Source organism: Oncorhynchus masou, chromosome 1 (genome assembly GCF_036934945.1).
Source record: "Oncorhynchus masou masou isolate Uvic2021 chromosome 1, UVic_Omas_1.1, whole genome shotgun sequence".
NCBI lineage: Eukaryota > Metazoa > Chordata > Actinopteri > Salmoniformes > Salmonidae > Oncorhynchus > Oncorhynchus masou.
The window spans coordinates 73,160,007-73,187,620 of NC_088212.1; the positions used below are offsets into that span (position 1 = coordinate 73,160,007).

General features: G+C 43.5%; 2 protein-coding genes and 1 non-coding gene across 3 annotated transcripts in view; 2 read left to right on the plus strand and 1 right to left on the minus strand.

Annotated features, from left to right (window-relative positions):
* The window catches only part of LOC135543587 (myosin-binding protein C, cardiac-type-like), a 34,446-nt gene extending 25,674 nt beyond the window's left edge, over positions 1-8,772 (plus strand). The window contains exons 24-31 of the mRNA XM_064971008.1: positions 1,216-1,304; positions 2,128-2,323; positions 2,651-2,790; positions 3,787-3,946; positions 4,156-4,292; positions 4,574-4,760; positions 6,248-6,268; positions 8,144-8,772. Coding sequence (XP_064827080.1) covers positions 1,216-1,304; positions 2,128-2,323; positions 2,651-2,790; positions 3,787-3,946; positions 4,156-4,292; positions 4,574-4,760; positions 6,248-6,268; positions 8,144-8,193 — 980 coding nt within the window. The 3' untranslated portion in view covers positions 8,194-8,772. The remainder of the gene's footprint in view (positions 1-1,215; positions 1,305-2,127; positions 2,324-2,650; positions 2,791-3,786; positions 3,947-4,155; positions 4,293-4,573; positions 4,761-6,247; positions 6,269-8,143) is intronic.
* LOC135551684 (U7 small nuclear RNA) lies at positions 1,509-1,563 on the plus strand. Its single transcript, XR_010457352.1, has one exon. It is a non-coding gene; the product is annotated as a U7 small nuclear RNA (small nuclear RNA).
* Positions 8,721-27,614, minus strand: part of LOC135550264 (leucine-rich repeat-containing G-protein coupled receptor 4-like) — a 30,740-nt gene continuing 11,846 nt past the window's right edge. The window contains exons 2-18 of the mRNA XM_064980913.1: positions 27,275-27,346; positions 24,027-24,098; positions 21,100-21,171; positions 19,250-19,465; positions 18,068-18,139; positions 17,353-17,421; positions 16,279-16,350; positions 15,374-15,445; positions 15,048-15,116; positions 14,796-14,867; positions 14,622-14,687; positions 14,273-14,344; positions 13,978-14,049; positions 13,704-13,829; positions 13,447-13,541; positions 13,276-13,329; positions 8,721-13,180 (exon numbers count right to left, since the gene is read on the minus strand). Coding sequence (XP_064836985.1) covers positions 11,832-13,180; positions 13,276-13,329; positions 13,447-13,541; positions 13,704-13,829; positions 13,978-14,049; positions 14,273-14,344; positions 14,622-14,687; positions 14,796-14,867; positions 15,048-15,116; positions 15,374-15,445; positions 16,279-16,350; positions 17,353-17,421; positions 18,068-18,139; positions 19,250-19,465; positions 21,100-21,171; positions 24,027-24,098; positions 27,275-27,346 — 2,692 coding nt within the window. The 3' untranslated portion in view covers positions 8,721-11,831. The remainder of the gene's footprint in view (positions 13,181-13,275; positions 13,330-13,446; positions 13,542-13,703; positions 13,830-13,977; positions 14,050-14,272; positions 14,345-14,621; positions 14,688-14,795; positions 14,868-15,047; positions 15,117-15,373; positions 15,446-16,278; positions 16,351-17,352; positions 17,422-18,067; positions 18,140-19,249; positions 19,466-21,099; positions 21,172-24,026; positions 24,099-27,274; positions 27,347-27,614) is intronic.

The window sequence follows — 27,614 nt, forward strand, 5'->3', positions numbered from 1 at the left end:
ACCCTCGACCTTCGAGCCCGAGGTCCGGCGCGCTATCGACTGTGCCGCAAAAGTATGCTCATGCGGCAGAGTCGATTTCCGCCCTTATAAACCCAGGGTCGTTACAGTATTGTGGTACTCCCAGTCTCAGGGAAAAGTCTGAGCCATGAACCAATTTCTAGGGTTGGGCGGTATGCATATTTTCATACCATTCCTGTACCATAGAGGGGTATACGGTATTACTGGCAGTGCACACAATGACCGGTATTTTTTCCCCCCAAAAAAATCCCACAGCGGACACTAGCTAAATGCTAACAAGCGAACATAAACTAATTGCAAGAACAGACATCCGAGCTCATAAAGTTATATAACTACAGTATCTGAAAAGGCTAATCAGTTTGGTGCAGCACAAAGAAATGTTTGGCCGCCAGGATTTTTATCCAGGGGGGGGGGGGGATTTGATTGTTTCTGCCATAACCAAGAAGCTTGATTTTACGAGCTAGCCACTAAGTTAGGAAGTTAGCAAACCAAATGCACAGCTGGAGCCCTGAGCTGGAGATAATTTATTTGGCACATCTTAGATAGTGAAAACGCATAGTTATAAGCAGTGGCGTAGCACACACTCTCCCCCGAGAGGCAGGTAGGCCCCGAGCTTTGGGGTACTGATGGCATTGGCATAATTTCAGGTAAACTAAGGGTAGGCTATTGCAAAGTGACTTTATTTATTCTATTTTCTTCATTCGTACATAATTTAAAAATGTCTAAAATGCTGTACAGAGAACAGCAAAAACAAGCAATTGACAACAATTGACTCCTGTCATTATCACCTTGGCTGCTATACCTTCATTCACCTCAGTTGATAAGGGACATAAATAACATTCTTCAGCAACATATCTTACAGCAATTAGCTGCTACGCATTAGCTCAGCACCGGAATTTAAAACTCGAGTTTAGTTTCAAGTCAAACAGCTGTAACCTAGTCAATTACAGCCATCTTCCACCTCTGCACTGTTTTGAGAGGAGAGTTGGGCTGTTCACCGCAGTCAGACAAACAGTCTTCCCGCCCACTCCGAGGTGTCTGCATGGTCCTAAAGCCAGCCCAAATTGACACCCCTGATTGACAGTATTGAGAATATGGTATACCGCCCAAGCCTACCACATTCTACGCACACGCACACCACAAAACTGTACCCAAACACTTTTATTCATTGACATCTTATGACCTTTTTGTTAACAGAGAAACCCAAAATCTGGATTCCTAGAAATCTCCGCCAGACCCTCATCAAGAAAGTGGAGGAGACAATCAACCTTGTGATCCCTTTCCAGGTATGGGGTAGAGTACACCCTTCACATTCTATAGGATGAATGTACTGTATATATGCTGGTGCCCTTGCCCATAAGAGTAATATGTTGAATGAAATTGCTATATAATTTTCTTTGGTGCACGTTGAGTTATGGAATGGTGCTACCGACATGAAAAAATATTATAGTTTACTATGGAGTACTAGTCCTACCTATCTATAGGTTTTGGAAAATTTGCTCTTTTAGTATTTGTCCAGTAGGTTTCCTCAAGGAGAAAGCTCTCATTTGTATGTCAAAAATAATCAAACAAAATTACTGCAAAAACACAACACTAAATACTACAGTATACTACAGTCTGCAAAAATACTACAGTAAATCACGCTATGTCTCTTTATTCCTTTCTGCTTTTCCCTCAAGACTATAAATACATACAGCTTCAGTTTTGAAACTGTATCCTAGTAACACATGCAATTGACAGACTGATAACTGATACAGGCATGATTCTCTTAAGCAGCTCATAGTGAGTAACTGCTGAAAACCACAAGCCAAGGAGTCTGGGCCACCACCAAATGTACCACCATCTACTGTATCTATTAGGCACACTTATCTAGGTTCAAATCTGCCATAAGAATATCTGAACAATATCATATTTCAAATGTCTTGGTCTGGAGATGTACTGAAATCATCATCACCCCTGGAACTGTAATGATAATTTAGTAAACGTAGGTTACTGAGGAAAACCAATATTTCACACATATTAACTTACTTGTACTGCAGTCCTCCAGAATCTGGTTTGGTCTTTCTAAAAAATATTACAATGTTTATATTATTATTTTTTTTATATTAGGGCAAGCCTAGGCCTGTGATCACCTGGAGTAAAGATGGGGAGTATCTGAACCCGAAGCAGGTCAGCGTCCGAAACAGCGACACCGACACAATCCTGTTCATCCGCAAGTCAGAGAGGAAGGACTCTGGGAAGTATGAAGTCAAGCTGCAGATTGAGAATGTTGAGGACACAGCCAGCATCTCAATTCAAATAGTCGGTGAGGGCTCCTCACAACTCTAATGGTTTTGAATATAAATGATTTATGATTGATCAATGGAACTATCAGGTCACTCAGAATGGGTTTATGCTGTATCTGAGTTAACTATGAAACTGACACGTTCCGCAAGTGACACATCCCGCAAGCTGGTCCCATTATCGTTGGATATTGAAACAAAACCACACCTGTCCCTAAGATAACACGTAAACAATATTCTACGGGTACCCACCGTGTGGTTTACATTTCTCTGTGAATGATTGAATTGGAGTTTAAGGTAAAGTTATGGTACAGTATGTTGACTCAATAAATATTATTTCTTATCTTTAGATTTGCCTGGGTCTCCAGAGAAACTGAAGATCATGGATGTTTGGGGCTTTAACGTGGCTCTGGAGTGGAAGCCACCCAAGGACAATGGAAATTGTGAAATAACCGGCTACATGGTTCAGAAGGCTGACAAGAAGACCATGGTGAGAGTCAATGTGCTGGGCAGTGTCTAACATGAAAATGTTCTCTTCATCAATATGAGCAAGAGGTTCATATACGACAGAAAACTAGCAATTAATATTGGTCAGACAATATTGAATGAGTAAAGTTATACATTGCCCCTCCCATGGCAGGTTCAGGAAAGCATTATCTATATTCTAAATGATGATTAGGCTAATATTTATTTTCGAACTGACACACAGAGGTCATCCCAGTGTGTGTGTGAGAGAGGGTGAGCTGCCTGATAATTAGCTGTTAGTTCTCTGGCTGGGCTCAGAGTGAACTATGCCAAGCTCTGAGTGCCAAGGCAAGGTAGCTAAGCTCTCTGACACACGGCCATAATTGACTCATGTATGTACACTATGTGAGGGGAAGAATGCTACATGGTCACCGAGGGGTATTTTACCCTCCCTTGTGACACACAGTCAGCCATAGCTAGGCAGAGAGCCTTTGTGAGCAAGGAAAACTGCAGGCTGGGCCTGTTTGTTTGAGCTCCAACTGCCACCTTCCACCACCCCAGGCAGCCACCCAGAGCACAGCAAGCCAAGCACGCCCTGTTTTTAGCCCCCAGCCTTGGTCTTATACTGGACATGGCTTGTCTGTGTAGTGATGGAAACCCATTGTACTTCTGAGCTGCAAGGTTAGTGGCTAAATAAAAAGCTCCCTGTTCAGGTTTCACACAAGTCATTATTAGACCCAATTAATTTCCTACATCTCACTATGGCAGGCTGTGAGATATGAGATTATCATGTTACAAAGAACAATATCTCATTTGGATATCAGAGATGCCCCATTACTAAATATAACACAGTTGGGCCCCTTTGTTTGGCAAACATTCAATGGAGTTGGCATGCATTCTCATTCTCTCAAGACACATTACACTGACATTGTGGTTGAGTTGTTCTGTAGTATTTTGGTAGCCCTAAAATATTGTCTCACTTAAAAATGAAGAGTTTGACTAAAATATGGTTGGTTTTCAGGAATGGTACACTGTCTATGAGCTATATAGGCGAACTAACTGTGTGGTGGCTGATCTCATCATGGGGAATGAATACATCTTCCGTATCTACGCTGTGAACATGGTAGGCCTCAGCCTAGAGCCCTGCTTCTCAGCAGACAGTGCCTACATCCAGAAAACAGGTGGGCTCACATACCTGATGCACCGTTCATGACAGTAATACCAACATGACATCATAACTATAAACAAACAATAGCTATACATTTATGTATGTAGGAGCAGCATTCATATGAAATTAATTTAAAAAAACATCCCCTACTGCCACCTGTGTAAAAACCCATAAACTTTCTGAACATAGGTTGAGCACTGCATCTGTTCATCTGTTCATCAGGTTTCGAATACAAGCCTCCAACCTACAAGGAGCATGACTTTTCCGAGGCGCCTAAGTTCACACACCCTCTAGTGAGCCGTTCAGTCATAGCAGGCTACAATGCCACCCTCAGCTGCTCTGTCAGAGGCATCCCCAAGGTGAGGTGTCCCTATACAGGCGAGAATGACAGAGACAAAGGCTATGCTGCTAACCATGAATGATATAGTGATTTATCACCATCAGAATGACCATCAAATCAGCACGACTATTACATTATCATCATGTCTGCTACTAATACTGTAGGGGGATGTCAAGCATGTCCTGACCAGTAAAACAGTAAAAACTATGAGTTATAGCAGATAGACATTATTTCATTTTTTTTGCCACATGCATTACTTACTAGGCACATCTAGTTCACATTGTAACCTCTCTCTCTCAGCCCAAAGTGACATGGTACAAAAACAAGATGGACATCTCCAACGAGGCCAAGTACCGTATGTTCAGTAAGCAGGGCGTACTCACCCTGGAGATCCGCAAGCCCTGCTCATTTGATGGGGGAGTGTACATGTGCAAAGCAGTCAACGCCAGTGGAGAAGATGTAGTGGAGTGCAAGCTGGAGATTCGCCGTAAGTATCCCTAACACTACTCACTTTGTCTCTGCTGGTGAGCTCCTTAACACACCTGGCCTGCCAACCAACTGCCAAATCCATTGTCAATCTTGTATGCTCAGTGGCTAGTTTATTAGGTACACCACCCTGTTCACGAAAATGGTTCGCTCTTACAGACAATTAATCATGTGGCCTTGGCTTGTTATATAAAGCAGGCAGATAGGCATCAAGGCATCCAGTTACTGTTGGATTGAACGTAAAAATGGGCAAAATGAGTGACCTAAGTGACTTTGAGCGTGATATGATCGTCGGTGCCAGGTGTGTTCCAGTATCTCAGAAATGGCTGACCTCCTGGGCTTGTCACGCACAACAGTGTCTATGGGTCACCAAGAATAGTGTGACAATAAAAAAACATCCAGGCAACGGCGGTCCTGTGGGTGAAAACAGCTCATTGATGAGAGGTCTAAGGAGAATGGCAAGAATGGTGTAACCTAACAGGCGGGCCACAAACTGGCAAATAACGACGCAGTGGTGTGCAGAATGGCATCTAGGAATGAACAACTCATTGGTCCTTGTCACGGATGGGCCATTGTAGCAGATGACCGGGTTCCACTCCTATCAGCTAAACACAAGAAGTGGCTCCAGTGGGCATGCGATCACCAACACTGGACAATTGAGGCGTGGAAAAACATTGCCTGGTCAGAAGAATCCCGGTTGCTGTTGCGTCATGCTAATGGCAGAGTCAGGATTTGGTGTAAACAGCTTGAGTCTATAGCCCCATTCTGCCTGGTGTCGATGGTACATGCTGGTGGCTGTGGTGTAATGGTGTGGTGAATGTTTTCCTGGTACACGTTAGGGCCCTTGAAACCAATTCAGCAATGTTTCCATATCCTGAAGAATTCAGGCAAAGGGGGGACCGACCCGGTACTAGATTGATGTACCTAATAAACTGGCCACTGAGTGTACATGGTGATTGTCAAGGTTTCCAACTTCCTATGTACTTCACTCTGTTTACGGTCTGGAACAGGTACCCTTAGTGCATATGTGCCCATCAAATATGAAGTCATATATGAATGTCTGAAAATGTCATCATATATGAATGCTCCCCAACTCATATTTGAAACATGTTTTGGGGTTCCCTTATGAAATAATACATTTGGTCATCAAATCTGAGATGGAAGACTTCTACTTGTACATGTTAAACGGCATGTTCAAATCTAGAACATGTATCATGATAATCATTGTATGTTCTAGAGGGCAAATACAGTAAATCTATTCTTCCTATTTGAGATCTCATGTTAACACATACAGACATATCGTTATGTCTTCATAAGGGTATATTAACTCCCTGGCGGACCTTTGGAATGTACACTGGAATACATGTAAAGGTTCTAAATGGATCCTGCCACCATGACATGATCCATCTCCTCTGACGTGTGTCTCTCCTTCTGTCTGTAACCCCACCATGCTGTGTCCTGTCATGCTTCTACCCATTTTATTCCCAGCACCTGGCACATTCCCCCAAGGTAAGCCCCCACACTCAGTAATAACTGAGGTCAATCCTGTTATTATACAACTGTTTCATTTTTGTTCATTTGAGAAGAATAAAAGGTGTGCCAAAATACTTAACCCTAATTGCTTCTGGAAATCGCTCTGCATAAGACCGTCTGCTAAATGACTCAAATGTAAATGTACTATACGTTACAGTATGTAACAATGTGCATTGTCCATCTCACTTAATTTAAGGTAAAATATGTTACAAAATATTGGATAATGTTAAAGGATAAGACACGTTTTACCTCATCGGTACACTATAGATTTTTAGAAAAATCTATCTTGATATTAACAAATTGAAATGGAGATGTTATTCTAATCCCAATGTTATTGAAGTAACATAAACATTTCCTCAGATGTATTTTTTTATCAGATGGCATGGATATTATAAATAATATACACTGCTCAAAAAAATAAAGGGAACACTAAAATAACACATCCTAGATCTGAATGAATTAAATATTCTTATTAAATATTTTTTTCTTTACATAGTTGAATGTCCTTACAACAAAATCACACAAAAAATATCAATGGAAATCAAATTTATCAACCCATGGAGGTCTGGATTTGGAGTCACACTCAAAATTAAAGTGGAAAACCACGCTACAGTCCATAGCATCAATGCCTTCCTCTTGCAGGAACTGCTGACACACTCCAGCCACATGAGGTCTAGCATTGTCTTGCATTAGGAGGAACCCACGGCCAACCGCACCAGCATATGGTCTCACAAAGGGTCTGAGGATCTCATCTCGGTACCTAATGGCTGTCAGGCTACCTCTGGCGAGCACATGGAGGGCTGTGAGGCCCCCCAAAGAAATGCCACCCCATGACTGACCCACCGCCAAACCAGTCATGCTGGAGGATGTTGCAGGCAGCAGAACGTTCTCCACGGCGTCTCCAGACTCTGTCACGTCTATCACATGTGCTCAGTGTGAACCTGCTTTCATCTGTGAAGAGCACAGGGCGCCAGTGGCGAATTTGCCAATCTTGGTGTTCTCTGGCAAATGCCAAACGTCCTGCACAATGTTGGGCTGTAAGCACAACCCCCACCTGTGGACGTCAGACCCTCATACCACCCTCATGGAGTTTGTTTCTGACCGTTTGAGCAGACACATGCACATTTGTGGCCTGCTGGAGGTTATTTTGCAGGGCTCTGGCAGTGCTCTTCCTGCTCCTCCTTGCACTAAGGCGGAGGAAGCGGTCCTGCTGCTGGGTTGTTGCCCTCCTACGGCCTCCTCCACGTCTCCTGATGTACTGGCCTGTCTCCTGGTAGCACCTCCATGCTCTGGACACTACGCTGACAGACACAGCAAACCTTTTTGCCACAGCTCGCATTGATGTGCCATCCTGGATGAGCTGCACTACCTGAGCCACTTGTGTGGGTTGTAGACTCCGTCTCATGCTACCACTAGAGTGAAAGCACCGCCAGCATTCAAAAGTGACCAAAACATCAGCCAGGAAGCATAGGAACTGATAAGTGGTCTGTGGTCACCACCTGCAGATCGACTCCTTTATTGGGGGTGTCTTGCTAATTGCCCATAATTTCCACCTGTTGTCTATTCCACCTGTTGTCTATTCCACAACAGCATGTGAAATTTATTGTCAATCAGTGTTGCTTCCTCAGTGGACAGTTTGATTTCACAGAAGTGTGATTGACTTGGAGTTACATTGTGTTGTGTATTTTTTTGAGCAGTGTATTTTACATAGTCTAGAAATAAAATGTAAATAGACAATAATTAGATTGAATAGTCTAAAAATAGTGAAGTATTATCACCAACAATAAGTTCTAGTATGTTTGATTTATGAATTTGAAATATGATTCACGACTTAGACTAATTGCCTTGCAGCTCAAATCACCAAAGAGGAGAGGGATAAGCAGATGAACAAGGCTGATTAGGTGTAAAGAAGCCGGTTGAAGATACGATGGATGTCCTGTCTCATCCTACACGGACCTCCACTGGGACCCTGGCCAGACTACAGCTCAATGTGAAGAGACCAGAGATAATCCACTAGCTTTCATTTCCCTGTGTCCCACTACCACCCAGTTATGTGCACATGCCAATCTTCCCGGTTCCCTGTTGTGAAATCATCTTACATAGGTCATCCAAGACATTACATTCATCCACATTGTGTTATTATACCTTTATTTGGAGTTGCAGGGTAGCCTAGTGGTTAGGGCATTGGACTAGTAACTGGAAGGTTGCAAGTTCAAACCCCCGAGCTGACAAGGTACAAATCTGTCGTTCTGCCCCTGAACAGACAGTTCACGGCCTGTTCCTAGGCTGTCATTGAAAATAAGAATTTGTTCTTAACTGGTTAAATAACGGAAATAAAAATATTTCATGGAATAATTTGAGGAGTAGCAAAGGACTGCATTGTTTGATTCACTCTTGCATCCTTAGTAGAAAAAAAGTTATTGAGTATTAGTGGCAAATGTAATTTGTTTTATGTATGAAAAATAAATGCAAAGCTTTGTCAACGGGCAGTAGGCGCCCCTTTTATTCTCACTTATTCAAATGCAAGTCTATCCCAGGTTTTTAGGGTGCCCAATCATACTCATGTTCCCAGCTGTAAACTGGTTCTAATGCAAGTTAAGTAAACCACTACCACTGATGTGGCCTGTTCACTAGTGGGGGCCTTATAAAACCCCACCATTGTTTAACATGGGAAACAGACAGTGGACAGGGGTACTGAGATGAATACACAGGTGGAGCAGCACTCGTGTGCCTCATGCTGCCCTACCCACAGAACATGATCACTATGAGGTCAACAAACAGTTGATGCTGTGACACTTGAATGAACAAAGGTGGAAATGAACAAAAGCTGCTGGGTATTAATGTAACAAAGCCTAATTAAGGCCAAAAGAGGATACAGCAATATGCTTAATGTGTGTGGCCCAGTGGGAGGTGTGGGGAGGGTTGGAATGTCCCATTCCCCCTGGGGGTGCATCGCTGGGAGGTGAAATGTTTGGTCAAGCCACGTCCATTGGCAAACAGGGTGTGAGAGGTAAGGCTGCTCCTGTTGGTTTCTGAGGTCCACTGCCAACCACCTACCGTCATCCACATAACACATTTAAACAAACACATCATTGTCAAACTTGGTGTAGATTTGACATGTCATATTCAAATCCATAGTTCATGTTCACTTGTCCACTTCCTGTAAGCCCCATCATGATGTTGTTACACCCCTCACAAGGTTTGTATGTGTTAAAGGAACAGGGGCAGGTAACATGGACACCATCGACAGGGTTATTTTTTAACCCATAATGCATTCAAACCTTTCCACACACCAGTCAGAGGAGCCAATTGGGAGAGGTGTCAGTGCCCTGGTGCACTGTGGACCAATTATAGTGATGATGATTTCAACAGCACCCTTGAGTAGTATTATGGTCAGTCAGACAGAACCGAACACTGTAGGCAAAGAAAAACACTCCCGATAAGTCCTGATGAGGTCAAAAATCAGGCCAACTTAACTGTGTGTCAGTGTGGGGCAAATAAATGATACTAATGAGTGCGAATGTCTGTCAGAAATCTTGTACATAAAACATTTTTTTTTTTTTAAGCAACTGGTTTTATATATTTTGGTTTACAAAAATCACTGTATACAGTACATACTGTACATTCTTCCCACAATTGGCATCAACTAAAGGCGTGACTTAAATTCAGTGGTGCTGTACAACCAGATGTATTTACAAACAAAGCCTACAGTTTAAACCAAAATAACAAAATATCAATAGCATAAGAACACACACCTTACAAAGCACAGCTGGTAGCCACTAAAGTAGAAGAGGTAGCTTCCGTGGTTAGATAATGCATCCCATTCTTGATTATTGTTTTTTCTATCAAAAATAATTTACATATGGATAAACAGACAGCAATACACACCAATTTGGAATTTGCACGTAAGGGCTTCAAACATCTCCAATACAATCTGGACAGTTGGTTGGGGTTAAAATTACACTCAGTCAAAACATTGACAAATCCATACAAAAATAAGAAACGTTGTGATATAATTTCAACAGCTAATGAACTTCATAATGTGGACAGATTAACAAAATGTTGAGGGGAGTCTAGGCTTCCCTACATTGCCTAATTTCCTGAGCGCTCACATGAAATACACATGTGGATACAAGCTCCGAGGGTGTGGTGCAGGCCCCATACGCAAAGTCATGCTCGTGCACATCAAACAGATATTCCCCTACAGTCACACGTGATCCAATAATATGTTTCATAGTGAAACATTATCTACATATGTTGTTATTATATCATAATATATACCATGATATCCATTACACTGCTGAGCTGTGGGATTGTATGCATATTGATCAAAATGATTGGGTTGTGAGCACCAATGATGTCCATAAAATGTTTAAAAAATATATATATTTTACTACAACGCGATCTGTCTCAGAACAATCCAGAAATGAAGGCAGTTATGTGGCACCAACATTCAGCACCAGAGGCTTAGCTTGCACTTGGTACATGCTGCACTCACCTTTCAAAACCAACTTCCTGGCACCTGAAATAACCTTGTCCATGGCCAAGACATTCTGCTCCTCTTTAAGCAATAAATTAGAACGATCCTGGGGGTAAAGCACAGTTCAACTACATTATTGTCAGTCCAAGAGACAAAACAAACAAAGTCATAAAAGTCTCCACAACAACTTGGGAAGACTGTTGATAAAACAGTGCTCTCTTCCAATCCCACGTGACATCCAAGACTTTATCACTCCTAGCGAGGAAGAATTGTTGACACTTATTGTCAAAGATAATAAACATTTAAGTCATTGTCTTGTACTCTTGAGGAATGAATACAGGGCATGTGAAGATGCATGAACAGATTCAGACTGGAGATTCAGTTGGCTCACAAAGGGAGGGCTGAAAATGCAGCTGTCAGATTATATTTAACACATTGTCAGTACCCCTTAATTTAAAGCCGCTTCCATACAATTCTCCTTTCAGTTACTTTACATTCTCATATGAAAAACAACCCTAGAATGAGGATTATGATTACATTTGCTACATATACAAATGAATAGCGATTATGGCAAGGCTTTAAAATCGACAGACCAGGGAATAACAATAAAATAAAACATATAGCTAGCTACAGGCAGAACCTACAAAAAGATGGCACATAGATGCTTGCCTTAGCAAGAGATGTGACAGATGAATTCAGACTTGTAACATCTTGATAATGAGTTTGCTCTAAAACAAGAAGCAGGCACTGATGGCAAGGTTTCCTCTTTTGTTACACATTTGACAGCCAGTTTGGTGTTATCACACACAGGAATCAGTTGTAAATCCTGAAGGGCAAAACAAGGGTTGGCCAAAAGTCTCAGGTCTCAGAGAAGTCTCATTTAATGCCAGATTCCCTTTTTGTGACAGTTAAGTCTGTTTTACACAGTGATGAAAGAAGTGCTTCCTGAATGATGTGTGCAGGGACCCACATGCACATGTTTTGTTGTTTATCAAAACCCTTTACTTTTTGTTATAGTGTCAGACACACACACAGACACACACACAGTTGAAGAGTTTCTCAGTCTTTGATGCGAGGTATGTTGTATGCGTAGTGGACCAGAGGGAGCCCTCGGCTCTGGCAGAAGCAGGCTCGTCCACAGGCCTGCACCTGGTCTGAACTGTCGGACACAAACGAGTCCCCCTCGTCAGCGTACTCTGAATGGGCAGAGAGGGTGCCGCTGTCTGCCCAGTATCCCTCCGTACGCTGGCCCACTGCCGCACCAGCTGAGAGGGTAGGGCAGCTGTGGGACTTCACCAAGTGTCTGCAGACTGATGTTGAGGAGGAAGAGGTCCTGGCGTGTAGAGCCACCTGGCAGCGCTCACACATGCCTGTTTCCCCACAGAGCTGGGAGTACACCCCACAGTCATAGCCCAGCCGTGTGGAGGAGTCTCTGTCCCCATCCACAACCCCAGAGCCCCCTGCACACTGCCCAGCCTTCACCCCCCGGGCCACAGCTCCATGGCCCCGCAGCCGCAGCCAGTCCTCCCGAAAGGCGGGGCTGAAGAAAACGTAGAGCACGGGGTTAAGGCATGCCGGTAGGGGGAAGAAAATTAGCGTGACGGACTTGGCGATCTCAGGGCCCCCTACAGTGCCAGACCTGGCCAGTAGAGGGGCGAAGGAGAAGGCTGCCACAGGACAGAAGAAGATGCAGTTGGTGAATATGAGCCATGCCACATGGCGTACGGCCCCTGCCTGCTCCTGGTCTGCCAGCTCCACCCTGCCCAAGCCACAGTACAGCTGGGTGTACACTGCTGCTGTGAACAGGTAGGCCAGAGCGTTGAGCAGCACCAGGGCCACAGTGACCCCCAGTGCAGGGCCCTCACCGCCAGAGAAGGGTAAACAGAGAGGGGAGGCTGAAGGGTCGCTGGTACTGAAGAGGGGCAGGCAGGCTGCTGCAGCCGCCAGGAGTCCCAGGAGAGCAGCCGCCAGGGCGAAGCGTCTGTCCCCGAACCCCCTCTCGCTGCTCCTCCTGGGCGAGATGGCCTTCCCCAGGAGCCCCCTCACCGCCACGCTGCGCTCCACAGCCGCCAGGGGCAACAGCAGCACCGCCCACTCGGAGGAGAACACCGCCAGGGCCCCTGTCGCCCGGCAGCCCACCCCCGTCTCCCACCAGACCCCAAACTCAGCGAAGGAGCCCCAGGTGGCAGCATCCAGGACAGTGAGCACCCCCACATAGACCCCAGTAAGCAGGTTGGTGAGGGCCAGTAGGCCAACCAGCAGCCTGGCAGGGGAGAGGGCCAAGGCCCGGCGGGAGAAGGTGGCTGCCAGCACCAGAGTGTTGAAGATCAGGGCCACCAGGCAGATGAACCACACAGTCAGACGGATCATCCAGCTGCCCAGGAGGTGCTCACAGGGCTTGAAGGCTCCTGGAGGAGAGAGACAGTCAGACTTCAGTTAGTAGGAGATGTGACGATGTACACAATTCAATGCTGTAGATGACAATAAAGTGACTGTGGTTTACCTGGAGAGGGAGAGCAGTGCATTACCATTGATATACTCTCCACATCCTCTCCACCTAGAACACAAAGATGATTTAGCCAATCAGTTTCAATAAACTTTTTATCTCTCCTCTGAATAATACTTGTTTATGTCAAGAGTGGTCTAATGACCAATCATGACTGACATAATTTACCTGTAACCTTCTTGATGTTCTCATCAGTGGAAGATGTTGAAGAATCACATCCCACAAATGCACAGCACTGGTAAGCATAGGGAACTGATACTGACCTGTAGACCACAATAGGACCATTATCATTCAAAGTGTTGCATGACCCCAACCTCACAGTTGGACTTAGGTTTAGTTACTGTAAGTGAATTGGGTTTGGCGTTGAGTTCACATCTAGTTCAGGACAGTGTGAGGTCATTTGGATGAATTACTGGGATTCTAACCTTAGTTTGGGGAGGCTCTTTGCAGTAAATACATTTTTCATCTGCAGGTTTCCTGTGAGTTTCAGTTGGTTCAGGGAACTCAGTCCAGTTGTTGGAATGCTGGTCAGCGAGTTTATGCTCAGGTCTCTAAAACAAACAGGACATATTAGCATACATACATTCCTGGAACCCACTACTAGCATATGTACACATTTGTTTAAACAGTAATGTATTTGTTATCATGACTTGTATGAGAACGGATGTAGTTTTTACCACATTACAGTGTCCTACTCACAGGTTTGTTAGCACCGTCAAATAGAGGAAAGCATCTCTGTGGATGGTTTTCATTTCATTTCTACTCAGGTCCCTGCAGTAAAGAAAATTACTTAATGATGTGTTCAGAATGAGGGCAGCAAATTAAGCATGTTTTTTTTAAATTAGCCTCTGGCATGAGCTAGTGAAAGCAGAACTGAGTTAATTTCCAATGAGATCTACTTAGGCCCTTCACCTTTAAGCCTCAAGGTACTATAGGCTGCAAGTGTGTGTGTGTGTGTGTGTGTGTGTGTGTGTGTGCGTCTGTGTGTACTCACAGCAAGCGCAGGGCAGACAGGCCATGGAATGTGTCCCTGTCGATTTGCTGGATGTGGTTGTGCTGCAGGCTTCTATAATTAGGGCAGAACACAGAAAATTCACTCAGGAAAAGGTAGAAGGTGGGGGTCATCTTGAGTGTAATGTTTAAAAATGTGTTTGTGCTCTTGCTCACATTCCCAACAATATATCAAATCAAAATCAAATGTATTTATATAGCCCTTCGTACATCAGCTGATATCTTAAAGTGCTGTACAGAAACCCAGCCTAAAACCCCAAACAGCAAGCAATGCAGGTGTAGAAGCACGGTGGTTAGGAAAAACTCCCTAACCACCTCCCTACAATACTCACATTTCCTGCAACTTTAGACAGCCCTGGAAGGAAGGCAGCTCCTCAATCTCATTGTAGGACAGGTCTCTGATGGGCAAAAGGATGAAATAATATAATTTGGAATGTCACCAGCATTCATGTGAAATAGATTAATAAGGTAGGATAAGGGTGAGAGGTGAGGTTGGGGACACTTACAGAGTCCGCAGCACCTTGAGATCCTCACAGAGCTCAACCGGTACGGCAGCAATCTTTGTGCCTGTCAAAGTACTGAGAAAGAAACACGCTGATTTAATTACCACTGACAAACTGTCTCACTTAACCTCAAACAAGGCAGAAAAAAAGCCAATCACTCACAATCTGTCTAACACAAACACATTCATTCTAACATTGTTGGTCAGTGTCAGTTGTGTATGTTGATGTGAAGCATCTGCTGTATTGTGTACTCACAGACTCTCCAGGTTGTTAGTCCCAGTGAGACAGGGAAACTCCTGCATCATACTGGCTCCACGAAGCATCCTGAAACACATACCTCACAGGGTTAGAATACAATAGGTATGACACACCAGAGACTAACTTTATGCTGAATAACTGTCCACTTGTAACATTAGATTATGGTATGAAATAAGCACCAGCATTATTCAGTGTACTGTATCACATGGTGATTAAATACACTTTTATTGTAAATCAGTTAATTTAGAGATTCTTACCACACTATGAATACAATGTTCAGAGTACCAGACTTGGTTTTCTAACAGATATGGACAGGAACTTACAGGGAGTGCAGGTCAGACAGGTTCTGGAAGGCTGAAGTTCCCACAAAGGACAGGGGGTTGTCATACAGGTGGCTGGGGAGGATAAGAGATGAGGACACTGACAATAAACGTATTTACTATGAGAGAATGGCACCATCTTCTGGACAAGTATTTTCTAGGCCCATGGTTAGTCACTATATTACCAGCATGGTGCTGTCAGTCAGTCACTATATTACCAGCTTGGTGCTGTCAGTCAGTCACTATATTACCAGCGTGATGCTGTCAGTCAGTCACTATATTACCACGTGATGCTGTCAGTCAGGCACTATATTACCAGCTTGGTTCTGTCAGTCAGTCACTAAATTACCAGCGTGGTACTGTCAGTCAGTCAGTCAGTATATTACAAGCTTGGTGCTGTCAGTCAGTCACTATATTACCAGCGTGGTGCTGTCAGTCAGTCACTATATTACCAGCGTGGTGCTGTCAGTCAGTCACTATATTACCAGCGTGGTGCTGTCAGTCAGTCACTATATTACCAGTGTGGTGCTGTCAGTCAGTCACTATATTACCAGTGTGGTGCTGTCAGTCAGTCACTATATTACAAGCTTGGTGCTGTCAGTCAGTCACTATATTACCAGCTTGCTGCTGGTGTGTTTCCCAACTTCTGACCTGGACTACCCCCAACAGTACACATATTTTGTAGCCCCGGACAAGCAGACCTGATTCAACTGGTCAACTAATGATCAAGCACTCAATGAGTTGAATGAGGTGAGTTTGTCTGGAGCTACAACCAAAATGTGTGCTGTTGGGGGTACTGGAGGACTGGAGTTGGGGAACACTGTGCTAGTACATGAATATGTGAAGGCTTAAGGTTCTATTCTATAGTATTTGTTGACTGTCAGACTGGCTTTGAAGTATGGTCTTACATGGTGCGGAGCAAAGGGTTCTTGTGGAAGGCTCCCTCAGGTATGGCTGCTATGTCGTTGCTGTGAAATCCACTGGAGGAAAGTGAAAATATACACAGTGAAAATTATTCTAACCACAATCTTTGGGATGAAGGTGGAATATTAAATATGCAACGATACATTTGCCAGAGCTGAACGAGAAGAACGAGATACAAATTGTGATTAGGAAAACAGATGGGTCCCAAATTAAGTAAACTGTTATAGTTGCCAATATGTAAATGACGACTAACTGTACACGTGTGCTACAGCTTCCTGATTTCTGCACTTAATGTGGCTAATTCTAGTTCACCATTAGATGGCATCTTTCAATCTAATGTGTGTCAATTATTTGACTGAAGGTCAAATAATTACTAATTGCTAATTAATCTATACTGCTGTCATAAAACATGGTAAATTCCATATATGTTTAATATTGTTTTTCCATCAGAAATATGAAAGGACACCATCTGGAGAACAGTTTTGACTGTCCACATGAAACGTTGTGAAGTCATGATCTATTGTTCAAGATGTCCCAGTGACACTGTGAAAACAAAGGCCAGGTAATGTACCTAAGGTGCCTGCGTCTTTATCTAGTAGACATGTCCCTTATATCCATCACAAGTTCAAGGGACCGAGAAACTATTGTACAGGAACATTAAGACAGCCTCTCTCTCTACTACAGCGCTGACAGACAGGAGAGGAGAGCAACAAAGGTAAGGAAAACAGATAAAGGAGTGTATTCTTGGGGGCACTAGTCAGACCCCATCATTAATCTCTCAGCTCCCCCTGCCAAGGTTCACAGTTCCACTGAGACACATCAACAGCTCACATTTCTACAAAAACACTGCAGCCTGCACGCAACCAGAAAATGATATCACCTCTAGGCCACATGCCGCTTACTGACTAAACAACCTAATCACTCAAAGTTGACGTTTCAGATTTAAAAAATCTCACTAAGGGAATCTGTGTACGCATGTGCATCCCTGTGTGTGTGTGTTTCCATTTGTGACTGTGTGTGTGTGTGTGTGCATGTGTTTGTCATGGGACAGTACTCACAGCTCCTTCAGTTTGGGCAGTGCCTGGATTGCTTCTGGGAAGGTCATCAGGTTGTTGAAGTTAAGATCCCTGAGGGGCCAAAAGGAGCAGGGAGTTTCATAATCATTACACCACACACCACAGCACACTCAATCATACTGTAACCATTCACTAGCAGTGCTGTGCAAACATACGGTCACCTTAACGACAGGGAAATATTGATCTTCCAGTTTCAGTTACTACACTATAAAACATTATCTTGAAGGGATATCCAGTGTTCATGAATAGCCAAGTGTACTGTAGTTCCCATGACAGACTGGAGTGCTCACGTATAAGGTAGGCTCCTATAGTAAGTAAGACAATTCACTTTATGCTTTATCAGTGTCAACGTTGTGTGTGAGTGTGACACTGCAAAAATAATTGTAACAGCCATAGTACGTCTAATAGGGCTGCTGTTAAACCATAGGTCAGAATGCCTCTGTCCTCTCCGGACTAAAGATGTTGTGTCACTGTTCAGGCTGGCGACGCAGGAGGAAGCGAACAATGGGAGGGTAGTGCAGATAGCCATCACGGACTCCGCTCCATTTATCCTGGAGCAATTACAGGAGGAAGTGGACACACTGACGTCCCGGCTGCTCTGGGTGTGTGGGTGGGTGTGTGTGTGTGTGTGTGGGGGGGGGGGGGGGGTGAGTGGCTCATACACACTGTTAATGAGTTTGTATTCAAATGCACTTACAGCGTCTCTAGGTTCTCTAGCCCCGTGAAGCAGCTCTCCCCAATCTCCTTAATTCTGTTATTATGCAGATGCCTGGAAGATAAAGGATATATTTATATTCCATTCTCGGCTCCAAATAGACTTCACTGATGCAGACGAGCCAAAACGGACTTTGAACAACAGAAGGAACATGTATAGGATATCTAGTCTATGTGATTGAACATGCAGGGAGGTTTTAATAGGGGTCCGTCTGGGTTTTTAAGCAGGATATAATATAGCTATTCTTAGTGACATACAACACACATAAAACAAAATGTTCAATCTGCCACATGGCATCCCATCCTTTGTGGATGAACAACACAGCACTTTTTACATCTCCCACACTCCCTGCCTGATAGTAAGACCCAATTCAATCTATTCATAAAGGTAAATGTCCTCTGCAGCTATCACCAGAGACCACAGTGATTGGTAAGTCAGGTATCATTGTGAGTGCTGGTGTGTCGAAGGCTGATGGATTCAATGTATTTTCTTTCTGTTTATTCTTGCCAGCCACTAGAGACACAGCTCTGTCCTATTTCCCTCCAACTGGGCCCTGCAGCAAAAGCATTTTTATTGTGTGTGTGTGTGCGCGCATGCGTTTGTGTGCATGTGTGTGCATGGGTGCATTTGTGTTTGAAGTGATGGCTTCATACAGTATGTTGATATATTTAACTAAGAATTTAATTTGACTTGGAGAGGAATGGATTTGAACATCTGCAGTGTTTGAATGGTAGAGAAATGTAATCTGATGGTTTGTTCCTTTGACACTGTTTAAAAATAACTGTCTTTCATAATAAAAGTGGAGATTGTTCTATTACCCATGATTCCATGATTCTACATTTTCTTCTTCCAACAGATGTAAATCTCTACCAAAAATATCTCATATCTGTGCTACATCTGAATCTACAGTATATTATCAATGAGTCGAACCCCCCAAACTCTCCCATATGGGAAGGAGCACAGAACAGATCCAGAACAGGGTTTAAATACGATCTTGAGTTTACTGAGCTTGCCTGACACAATGGAACCAATAGAATAATCACAAGGAGTCCAAACCCTGCCCCTCTTGCACTCCAGAGAGACTAGAGCAAACGCTAAATGTATTTGAAAGTTTCAAATAGTATTTGAACCCAGGTCTGGAATAGATATATCTGCAGCACTCACAGCACCACCAGACTGGAGAGGTTGGCAAAGGCATTGTTGGGGATGTGGGTGATGCGGTTGAGTGCCAGGGTGAGAGCCTGCAGGTTAGCCTGGTGTCTCATGGGGCCCACTGGGACCTCAGTCAGGCTGTTGTCATCCAGCCAGAGGTGGCGGAGCTGCTGCAGGCCCTCAAAGCTATCCTCAGGCACCGTCGTGATGTGGTTGGCATCCAGACGTCTGCAGAGGGAGGGGGGGAAAGAGATTTTTAGAAACCTTTATCTTACTAGTTATGTCACACCAATGTGTGAATCCTGTCATACATTCACCACCATGAACATTCTCATGTTGAGGACATCTCATATTGATACAGCACATAACGAGACAGAGAGAGAGAGACAGAGAGAGAATCAAGGGCCATGTAAGGAAAGGTATTTATGAGGTATTTCTATTGCCTCAGTAGAAAAACATTACACTATGGTCTTCCATTTTTAACAGCTTTCCATTGCCCTTACTCTTATCAACTGCAAATATTTGAATGAGCCATTGGATAGCCTACTACATTATAACGTATGTATAGTAAGTATGGTGTTACTATAAAAATTTGAATTTTATTCTTCTGAATATTCAGCATTTATTTCTAACTATTTAGACTGTTCTGGTGAGAACTACAAACAAAAGGTTTTAAATAGCTTTGTTCTACAATCAAGGTTTCTACTAGTTTTGTATTTGGCTGGTGCTGCACATTCTGTTCCTCATTCATGAAACCTGCTCCTTAATGCTGATATCACAACATTAACTCTCTAAGTTTCCCTCTCCTCTTCCCTCACTCTCTTTCCACCTCCATGACTCCATATCTCTCTCTCCCTCTACATTCCCTACGAGTTTGTGTTGGAAGAAGAAAGGCACGATGATTGACATCTAACTCTCAAAAGCATTATACAAACCCAGCTAGGCTCTGCCAAAACATATTACTTCAGCTACAGACCTTAACTCCTAAGAGAGAAAAGACTTGCAAAAAAATAGAAGGAAAAAAAGAGGGAAAACGTGGGACTGAGGGAAAGGATCTGGAGAGGTGATAAATGGCAGAAAGAGGGATTTTCAGCATGTCCTGGACCAGACTTCCAGCTGGAACTCATCCTACACTATTCACAGTCAGAGTCAAAAGAGGCATAGGGAAACAAAGATGGAGTAATGCTCAGTCATTGTCCCTCGGAAAGTGACATGCAGTAGTCACAGAGAGTCACTAAGTTAAAGTCAAAGGAAAGAGACGCTGAGGAGCTGGGGATTTGGAAACCAGTGCAGGGTTCTACTCGGAGCATTTTTACAAGGAGCACATGTGCGCGCCTAAGTTGAAAAATGTAGGCGGACACAAAGACATTTAGGAGCACAATGAAAAATATTTGAGGTGTTAAAGCTAGAATCCTTAATTTTTCTAGGCACATTGGTGACTAAATTCAAATTCCAGGTCGCACAGCAATAATTAAAATGGCCGCACTGTAGAGCCCTGCAGTGTCTGGGAAACAAAACCCACACACATCCCTTTCAAACCCATACAGGCAAAAACCAATCACATAAATAAATAGATGATGTCTCACTGTTGGTAAATGCAACGTGGTGGGGGGTAAAGACAGCATGGTAACCAGATGGTCCTGTGTGAGCTGTGTAAAGGTTAGTGCAATGATGCAGGCCAGTCTAGAGGAAGCGAATAGGTCAATTGGATTGTAGAGTGAATGCTTCCCATTGTAAATGTCATGATTAAGCTTACGATGTCCATTTGAGGAGTTTTGACATTTCAAGTCTCTAAAAGGTGTGTGTGTGTGTGTGTGCATAGTCGTGTAATTCCAGATGGGTGAAGAGATAGGGGGACTCACAGAGACTGTAGAGAGTAGAGGTTCTTTATAGCTGTACTTGGAACAGTCTTCAGCTGGTTATTCTGCAACATCCTGAGGGAGAGAACACAGTTTTATAACCTGAACTGTGGTCACACCAACATGCCTCCTCATTACAATTTCTGCACAACCAAATCAAATCAAATTATTGGTCACATGCACATATTTAGCAGATGTTATTGCAGGTGTAGTGACATGCTTGTGTTCCTAGCTCCAACAGTAGTAATATCTAACAATTCATAACAATACACAAATCTAAAAGTTAAATCATGGAATTAAGAAATATATAAATATTAGGACTAGCAATGTTGGAGTGGCATTGACTAAAATACAGTAGAACAGAATACAGTATTTACATATGAGATGAATAAGCAGTATCTAAACATTATTAAAGTGACTAGTGTTCCATTATTAAAGTGACCAGTGATTCCATGTCTATGCAACAGCCTCTAAGGTGCAGGGTTGAGAAGCCGGCCAGGTGGTAGCCGGCTAGTGATGCAGCCAGCAGTCAGTGGTACGTACGAGAATGAGAAGATCAGCTCTATATCAAGTTAAAGTGTGAACACAGTAATAAAATGTATGCACTAACTACTAGTAAGTCGCTCTGGATAAGAGCGTCTGCAAAATGACAAATGTAAATGAACACAAAAGGACTACAATGTGTTGCAGCCTCCTATCTCTGTGAAGAGTCAAAGTCATTGACTCTAACTAGCACCTCAGGCTTTGTTTCATAAGCTTGTGTATGGGTTCAGGGTGAAGTAGAGTGTACAGCATGCATTACAGTATGGGGAGGGGAGGATGTGTGTGTCTCTGAGCACACACATTTGTGTCTGCATGCATAGCCCATATAAAAAAATACTATAGTGGTAGGAATAGTATAGTATTCACTGTAGTGTTTTTGCGAACTTTACTCACTGTATTGTTTAAAAAATATATATTTTTAATTTTACCCCCTTTTTTCGCCCCAGTTTCGTAGTATCCAATTGTTTTTGCAGTTAACTATCTTGTCTCATCGCTACAACTCCTGTATGGGCTCGGGAGAGACGAAGGTCGAGAGTCATGCGTCCTCCGAAACACAACCCAACCAAGCTGCACTGCTTCTTAACACAGCACATCCAACCCGGAAGCCAGCTGCACCAATGTCAGAGGAAACACCGTGCCCCAAGCGACCTGGTCAGCGTGCACTACACCCGGCCCGCCACAGGAGTCGCTAGAGCGCAATGAGACAAGGATATCCCTACCGGCCAAACCCTCCATAACCCGGACGACGCTAGGCCAATTGTGCGTAGCCCCATGGACCTCCTGGTTGCGGCCGGCTGCGACAGAGCCTGGGCTCGAACCGAGTCTCTGGTGGCACAGCCTTAGTCCACTGCGCCACCCGGGAGGCCCTCACTGTATTCCACTCCAAACATGCAGATTACCGTTTGTTATGAAAATTTGATTTCGGCCCTAATTAAATCGCCCATTCCGATTAATCGGTCGACCTTTATTATCTATGACATAGAAGTGGGGGGCTTTCTCTTTGACAAAACGTAATAGACCAATAGTAAAAGAGCAAATTTGCAATAACCTGTAGGTAGGTAGGACTGGGGTCTGAACAGAAGGTTCAGAGCTTCTGCTCTTTTCTATAACCATAGGGAATATAATACACTTAGTGTACAGAGCATTATGAACACCTTCCTAATATTGACTTGCACCCCCTTTTGCCCTCAGAACAGACACAATTTGTCGAGGCATGGACGCTACAAGCTGTCGAAAGCATTCCACAGGGATGCTGACGGCAATGCTTCTCACAGTTGTGTCAAGTTGGCTGGATTTCCTTCGAGTGGTGGATCATTCTTGATACATACGGAAACTATTGAGTGTGAAAAACCCAGCAGCATTGCAAATCTTGACACACTCAAAGCAGTACGCCTGGCACCTACTACCATAACCAGTTCAAAATACACTTCAAATCTTTCGTCTTGCCCATTCACCCTCTGAATAGCTCACATACACGATCCATGTCTCAATTGTCTCAAGGCTTTAAAATCATTATTTAACCTGTCTCCCCTCCCCTTCATCTACACTGATTGAAGTGGATTTAACAAGTGACATCTATAAGGGATCCTAACTTAACTGGATTTACCTGGTCAGTCTATGTCATGGAAATGTTTTGTCCACAGTGTAAATGGTCTATCCTTGACATGTACATTTCTCACTTACAGGTGGCAAAAATTGGGATATGGGGAGGGGAATGGGCAGGGTATATGCAAATTAAATACTGTAATATTTACTATAGTAAAAAAAGTTTGGGCGGACTAACATTTCATGAGTATTTACTATAGTATTCTACAAAATTATATACTACTAGTACAACACACAATCAAGGGATACTACAATGTGTAGTATAGAATTCTACAGTATACTACAGAATTATATAGTAAGTACTGTAGTATTCCATAGTAAAATAGTATTTTTTATGTGGGATGTGAGTACTTGACCATGTAGTGATGAGCGTTTGTATCTGTCTGTGGATCCTAGTATCTACTGGACACAAATGTGGCTATGGTGACTATCTCCCTTCCTCTCTACTATCAGTAGTCTCTGTCGTCAAAGCAGGCTAGGGCCCAGGGGAACAGGCCCTCTGGTTTCCTGCTCCTTCACACACGTCACATGGCCACCGCTCGTTGGGAAGGAAGTGAACACCTTTGTTTTATTTCATTCACCAATTTTATTTACAGGTGTGTGTGTGTGCGTGTGAATGTCTGTGTGTTTGATTTTGTGTGGGTTGTGCCCGAGCACTCACCAGTACTGGTCTTTGAACCCTTGGCTCAATGTACAGTCACAGAACATACAGGTATTATATGAGTGTTTGTCTGTGTGTGCGTGTTGTAAGTGTGTGTAGGACCAATGAGCAGCACACTTACAGGACTTTGAGCTGATGTAGTCCAGACAGAGCGTCAGGGTGGATGAATGAGAGGTCATTTCCTGCCAGTCGTCTGAGGTAGGAGAGAGATGAATAGAGAGAAAGAGGAAGAGGGAGAGAAAAAGATGGTGATCAATTCAGAATTGCATCGGAAGCTAAACGAGGATTCGTACAGTAATCTATATGTTGTTGGTACAACTTTCAAAGCTCTCAATTTAACAGCTTCACTTTGAAATGTTATTACATACAAGATTGAAAGTCATCGACCAAAAAACAAATGAAAACACCTCACAGGTTCCAGTTTGTGTTATCTGGCATAGCATAGCATAACATAATGCCTGGGGTGCCAGAGAGACGTGTCAGTGCGACGGCATGTTGTCAATTCATCAGACACTCTGGGGAGAGAGTGGACACATTAGAACTGGGCCTGGGTTTCCCCTCCTGGGCCTGGTCTACCTCCCCTTCCCTTCCAGCCAGGATATCAGGAAGAACTGGCAGTGTGAATAATCATGTGGGGGCGGGTTGTCATAGTTCCACCAAATCTGGCCTGGGAGATTAGCACCAGATTTATCACCCTCTGCAACTTGAGCTGGGTGGCATTAGATTCCCCTGCAGCCAATAGCTGCTGGGTGTGAGCCTGAGAGCCTGGGGAATCTGAGTAACAACTCCCACCATGCCCTAATACAACCCCACAACACACCCCCTTACTGGGGCCTACTCGGGGACACACTTCCAGGGCTGTCAAACACGGTTGGGCCATCATATAACAACCAGACAGCATCATATGACAGGGTCTCTAGTCTAAACACACAAACGCTAGTGGCAGACTTCCACTGTGATCCAATGGCAGACCATGTTAAAAATCACATATTTGTTATGGTTGACAAACATGGTTAGGATTTTGAAGGCTATATAATGGTACATGCTCTACAACTTGACTTGGCTTTGGCTCAAACCAAATGATTGCCTTCCAGTGGTGGATTCCACAGGACACGCTTCACCATCAAACACCCAAATCAATTTGGCTTCTCATGTGTCTTTGTCAACTATTCATTTCACAGCATTTTCATTGTTTCTCAGCAGTAAATTAACTGTAGTCAAATGGGACAGTTTCATGCACATAAATCAAGCCTACTCCTTGACTCAATTGCACTAAGTTTGCGGCAACTGCAACTACTGACAATTATTTATTATTAATCTGGGACTCAAGTAACACATCTTCAGGTTTGAAAGCAGAGTAGGATTTATGTGCAAATTGGTTAGTGTGTCTGCCAGATTTATAAGGTACTGTAAACTTTACGTCCAGTCTTGGAGCTGGTCAACGCCCACGTCTACGGCCCAGCCACCACACGCAGGCCTGCTAACAAATTGCTAAGACATCCTTCACATTTCAGGGTGAAGAACCCCCCACCCATTCCCTTTCTCTCAACAAATTCAGAACACGTCCCCCTAGGCTTGATGAAGGCAGAAGAATGTGCTAAGCCTTGTTGAGGAAAGACTAAATCCTTCCCTTCTGTAGCACCACTCCCACAACCATTCTATTTCACTAAGAAACTCACTGGTAGACAACATACACTTTAACATCAGAAGGTGAAGAGATTTGGAATACACACTCAGGGAGACAAATGTGTGCAGAGACACAGACAAATACACAAGCACTCAAACTGAAGGGGATGACTCCCCTACATTTCTTTATCTGTCAGCATGGTAGCTAGGCTGTGTTGTGCTTTGTTCAGGATGGGAGGTGTGTATGAAGGAGGGTTGCGTGACTATCAGAGAGGGAATGTTTCTCTCTGGGCATGTCCCCCTCTCTCTCAGTCAGCCCTCAGGGCTGGAGCTGTGGTTCAGTGACACAACACCACCCCGGGCTACAGAGCCATCCGCTCAGTTCACTCAATGAAACATTATGATTTGTTTCAAGGATAAGGCTAAACAAACACAAATTAAAAACTAAAGACAGCTGTCAACAAAAAAGAATTCCGAAGCATGAATATAACTGCTAGGCCCTACAGTGCTGCTCAGTAGGGTTGGGCGGTATCCCAATTTTCATACCGATACTGTTTCTGTACCATACCGGCAGTGCACACAATGGGAGCTAATTCAAACAAAAGAAAACTAGTTTTTTGTTTATTTTTTTGGGGCACAGAACAATTTAGGCAACAGGGATCCTGATCCAGGAGGGAAATGAATGTCTCTGCTGTGACCAAAAAGCTTGATCTTGACATTTAGCAAGCAAGTTAACAAAACAAATGCGTAGCTGGGGCCCTCAGCCTGATATAATTGATTTTGGCACATCTTAGATTTCTTATAGTTATACTTAAAAGCAGTGGCGTAGCACGCACCCCATTTTTGAAAATGCACGCACCCCAGTATTGAAAATGATACTGTAAGTATTTAAAAATACCCCGGTATACGGTATCTCCCAAGCCTACTGCTCAGCTACAGAGCAGGATGGAACCTAGAGAACAGGTTTCACTAAGTATATTTGACACTGGGCAGAGACCCCTGTCCCTGCCTGAAAGGTAATGTTGAGTGGTAGAGTGAACCGAGGGTGCGTTTTTAGCCAGGTTGTCATGGAAACCATTGTTTTGCCTTCTTCCTTCCTGCCTGGCATTCCTCCACTTACAATGCGATGAAAAGTAAATTGCCCTTTGACAAAGCAGATGAAGTAGGCCTAGTGTTAGGAAAAGAAGGGAGTGAAGACTGGTCCGAGATGATAGACACAGACAGGCTAAAATAACATGGGCACAGAAGCAGAATAATGTTAGCTGGTCATTTTGCATTCTCAGGGTTACATATTACCTGATATCAGGTAGACAGATCTTATCCTTACTTCCAGCTCTGAACCAGACAGAGGGGTATTTCAAGAGTAAAAAAATGACAAAGATTAGATATGCTCATTGAATGGGTCCCAGAACTGAGACATGCGGTTGCCACCCTGCAAATTCTCAAAGAAAACACAATGAAAGAAAGTGAAAAATCTCACATACATGTTTTCTGGAATCATACGTAGCCTATAGTCATGGTACTTTTTGATAGCTATCATGGTATAACTTGCCCTTTCTGAAAACACTGCAACTTAGCCGACTACAATGGCATGACTCTTTGGTGTTAGAGAAACTACAGGGTTCTTTATATCTTAATGATCAAACACATAATACAACTGGTCTGTTGTGGTTGAAAACCACTGATTATCATATGCATGTGACAACTGTAGTGGGTAATGTACAAGAAAAGATTAATACTCACAGTTCTTCTAGATAGGGGAAGTTCTTGAAGACAAAAGCCGGGAGCTCTGTGATGTTATTCATGCTGATGTCACTGTGGAACCAAACAACAAGCGTCATGAGTGGATCAGTATTTCTTTCAGGTTAGAAAAAGAACAGTCATGATTCCAATTAAAATCTCAAACAATCAAGGTGGATTTATACTCCTAAAGATGCAACAACAGAGAATTGCAGAAATAGTACATCATGTTTGATGCCATGTTAGTGTGTAACAAATGTATATTTTGGGGGGCATAACTATTAAGTAACTGCTCAGAAGCATGCTTTCAATACGGATACATTGGTTTTCATGTCATGTAGAT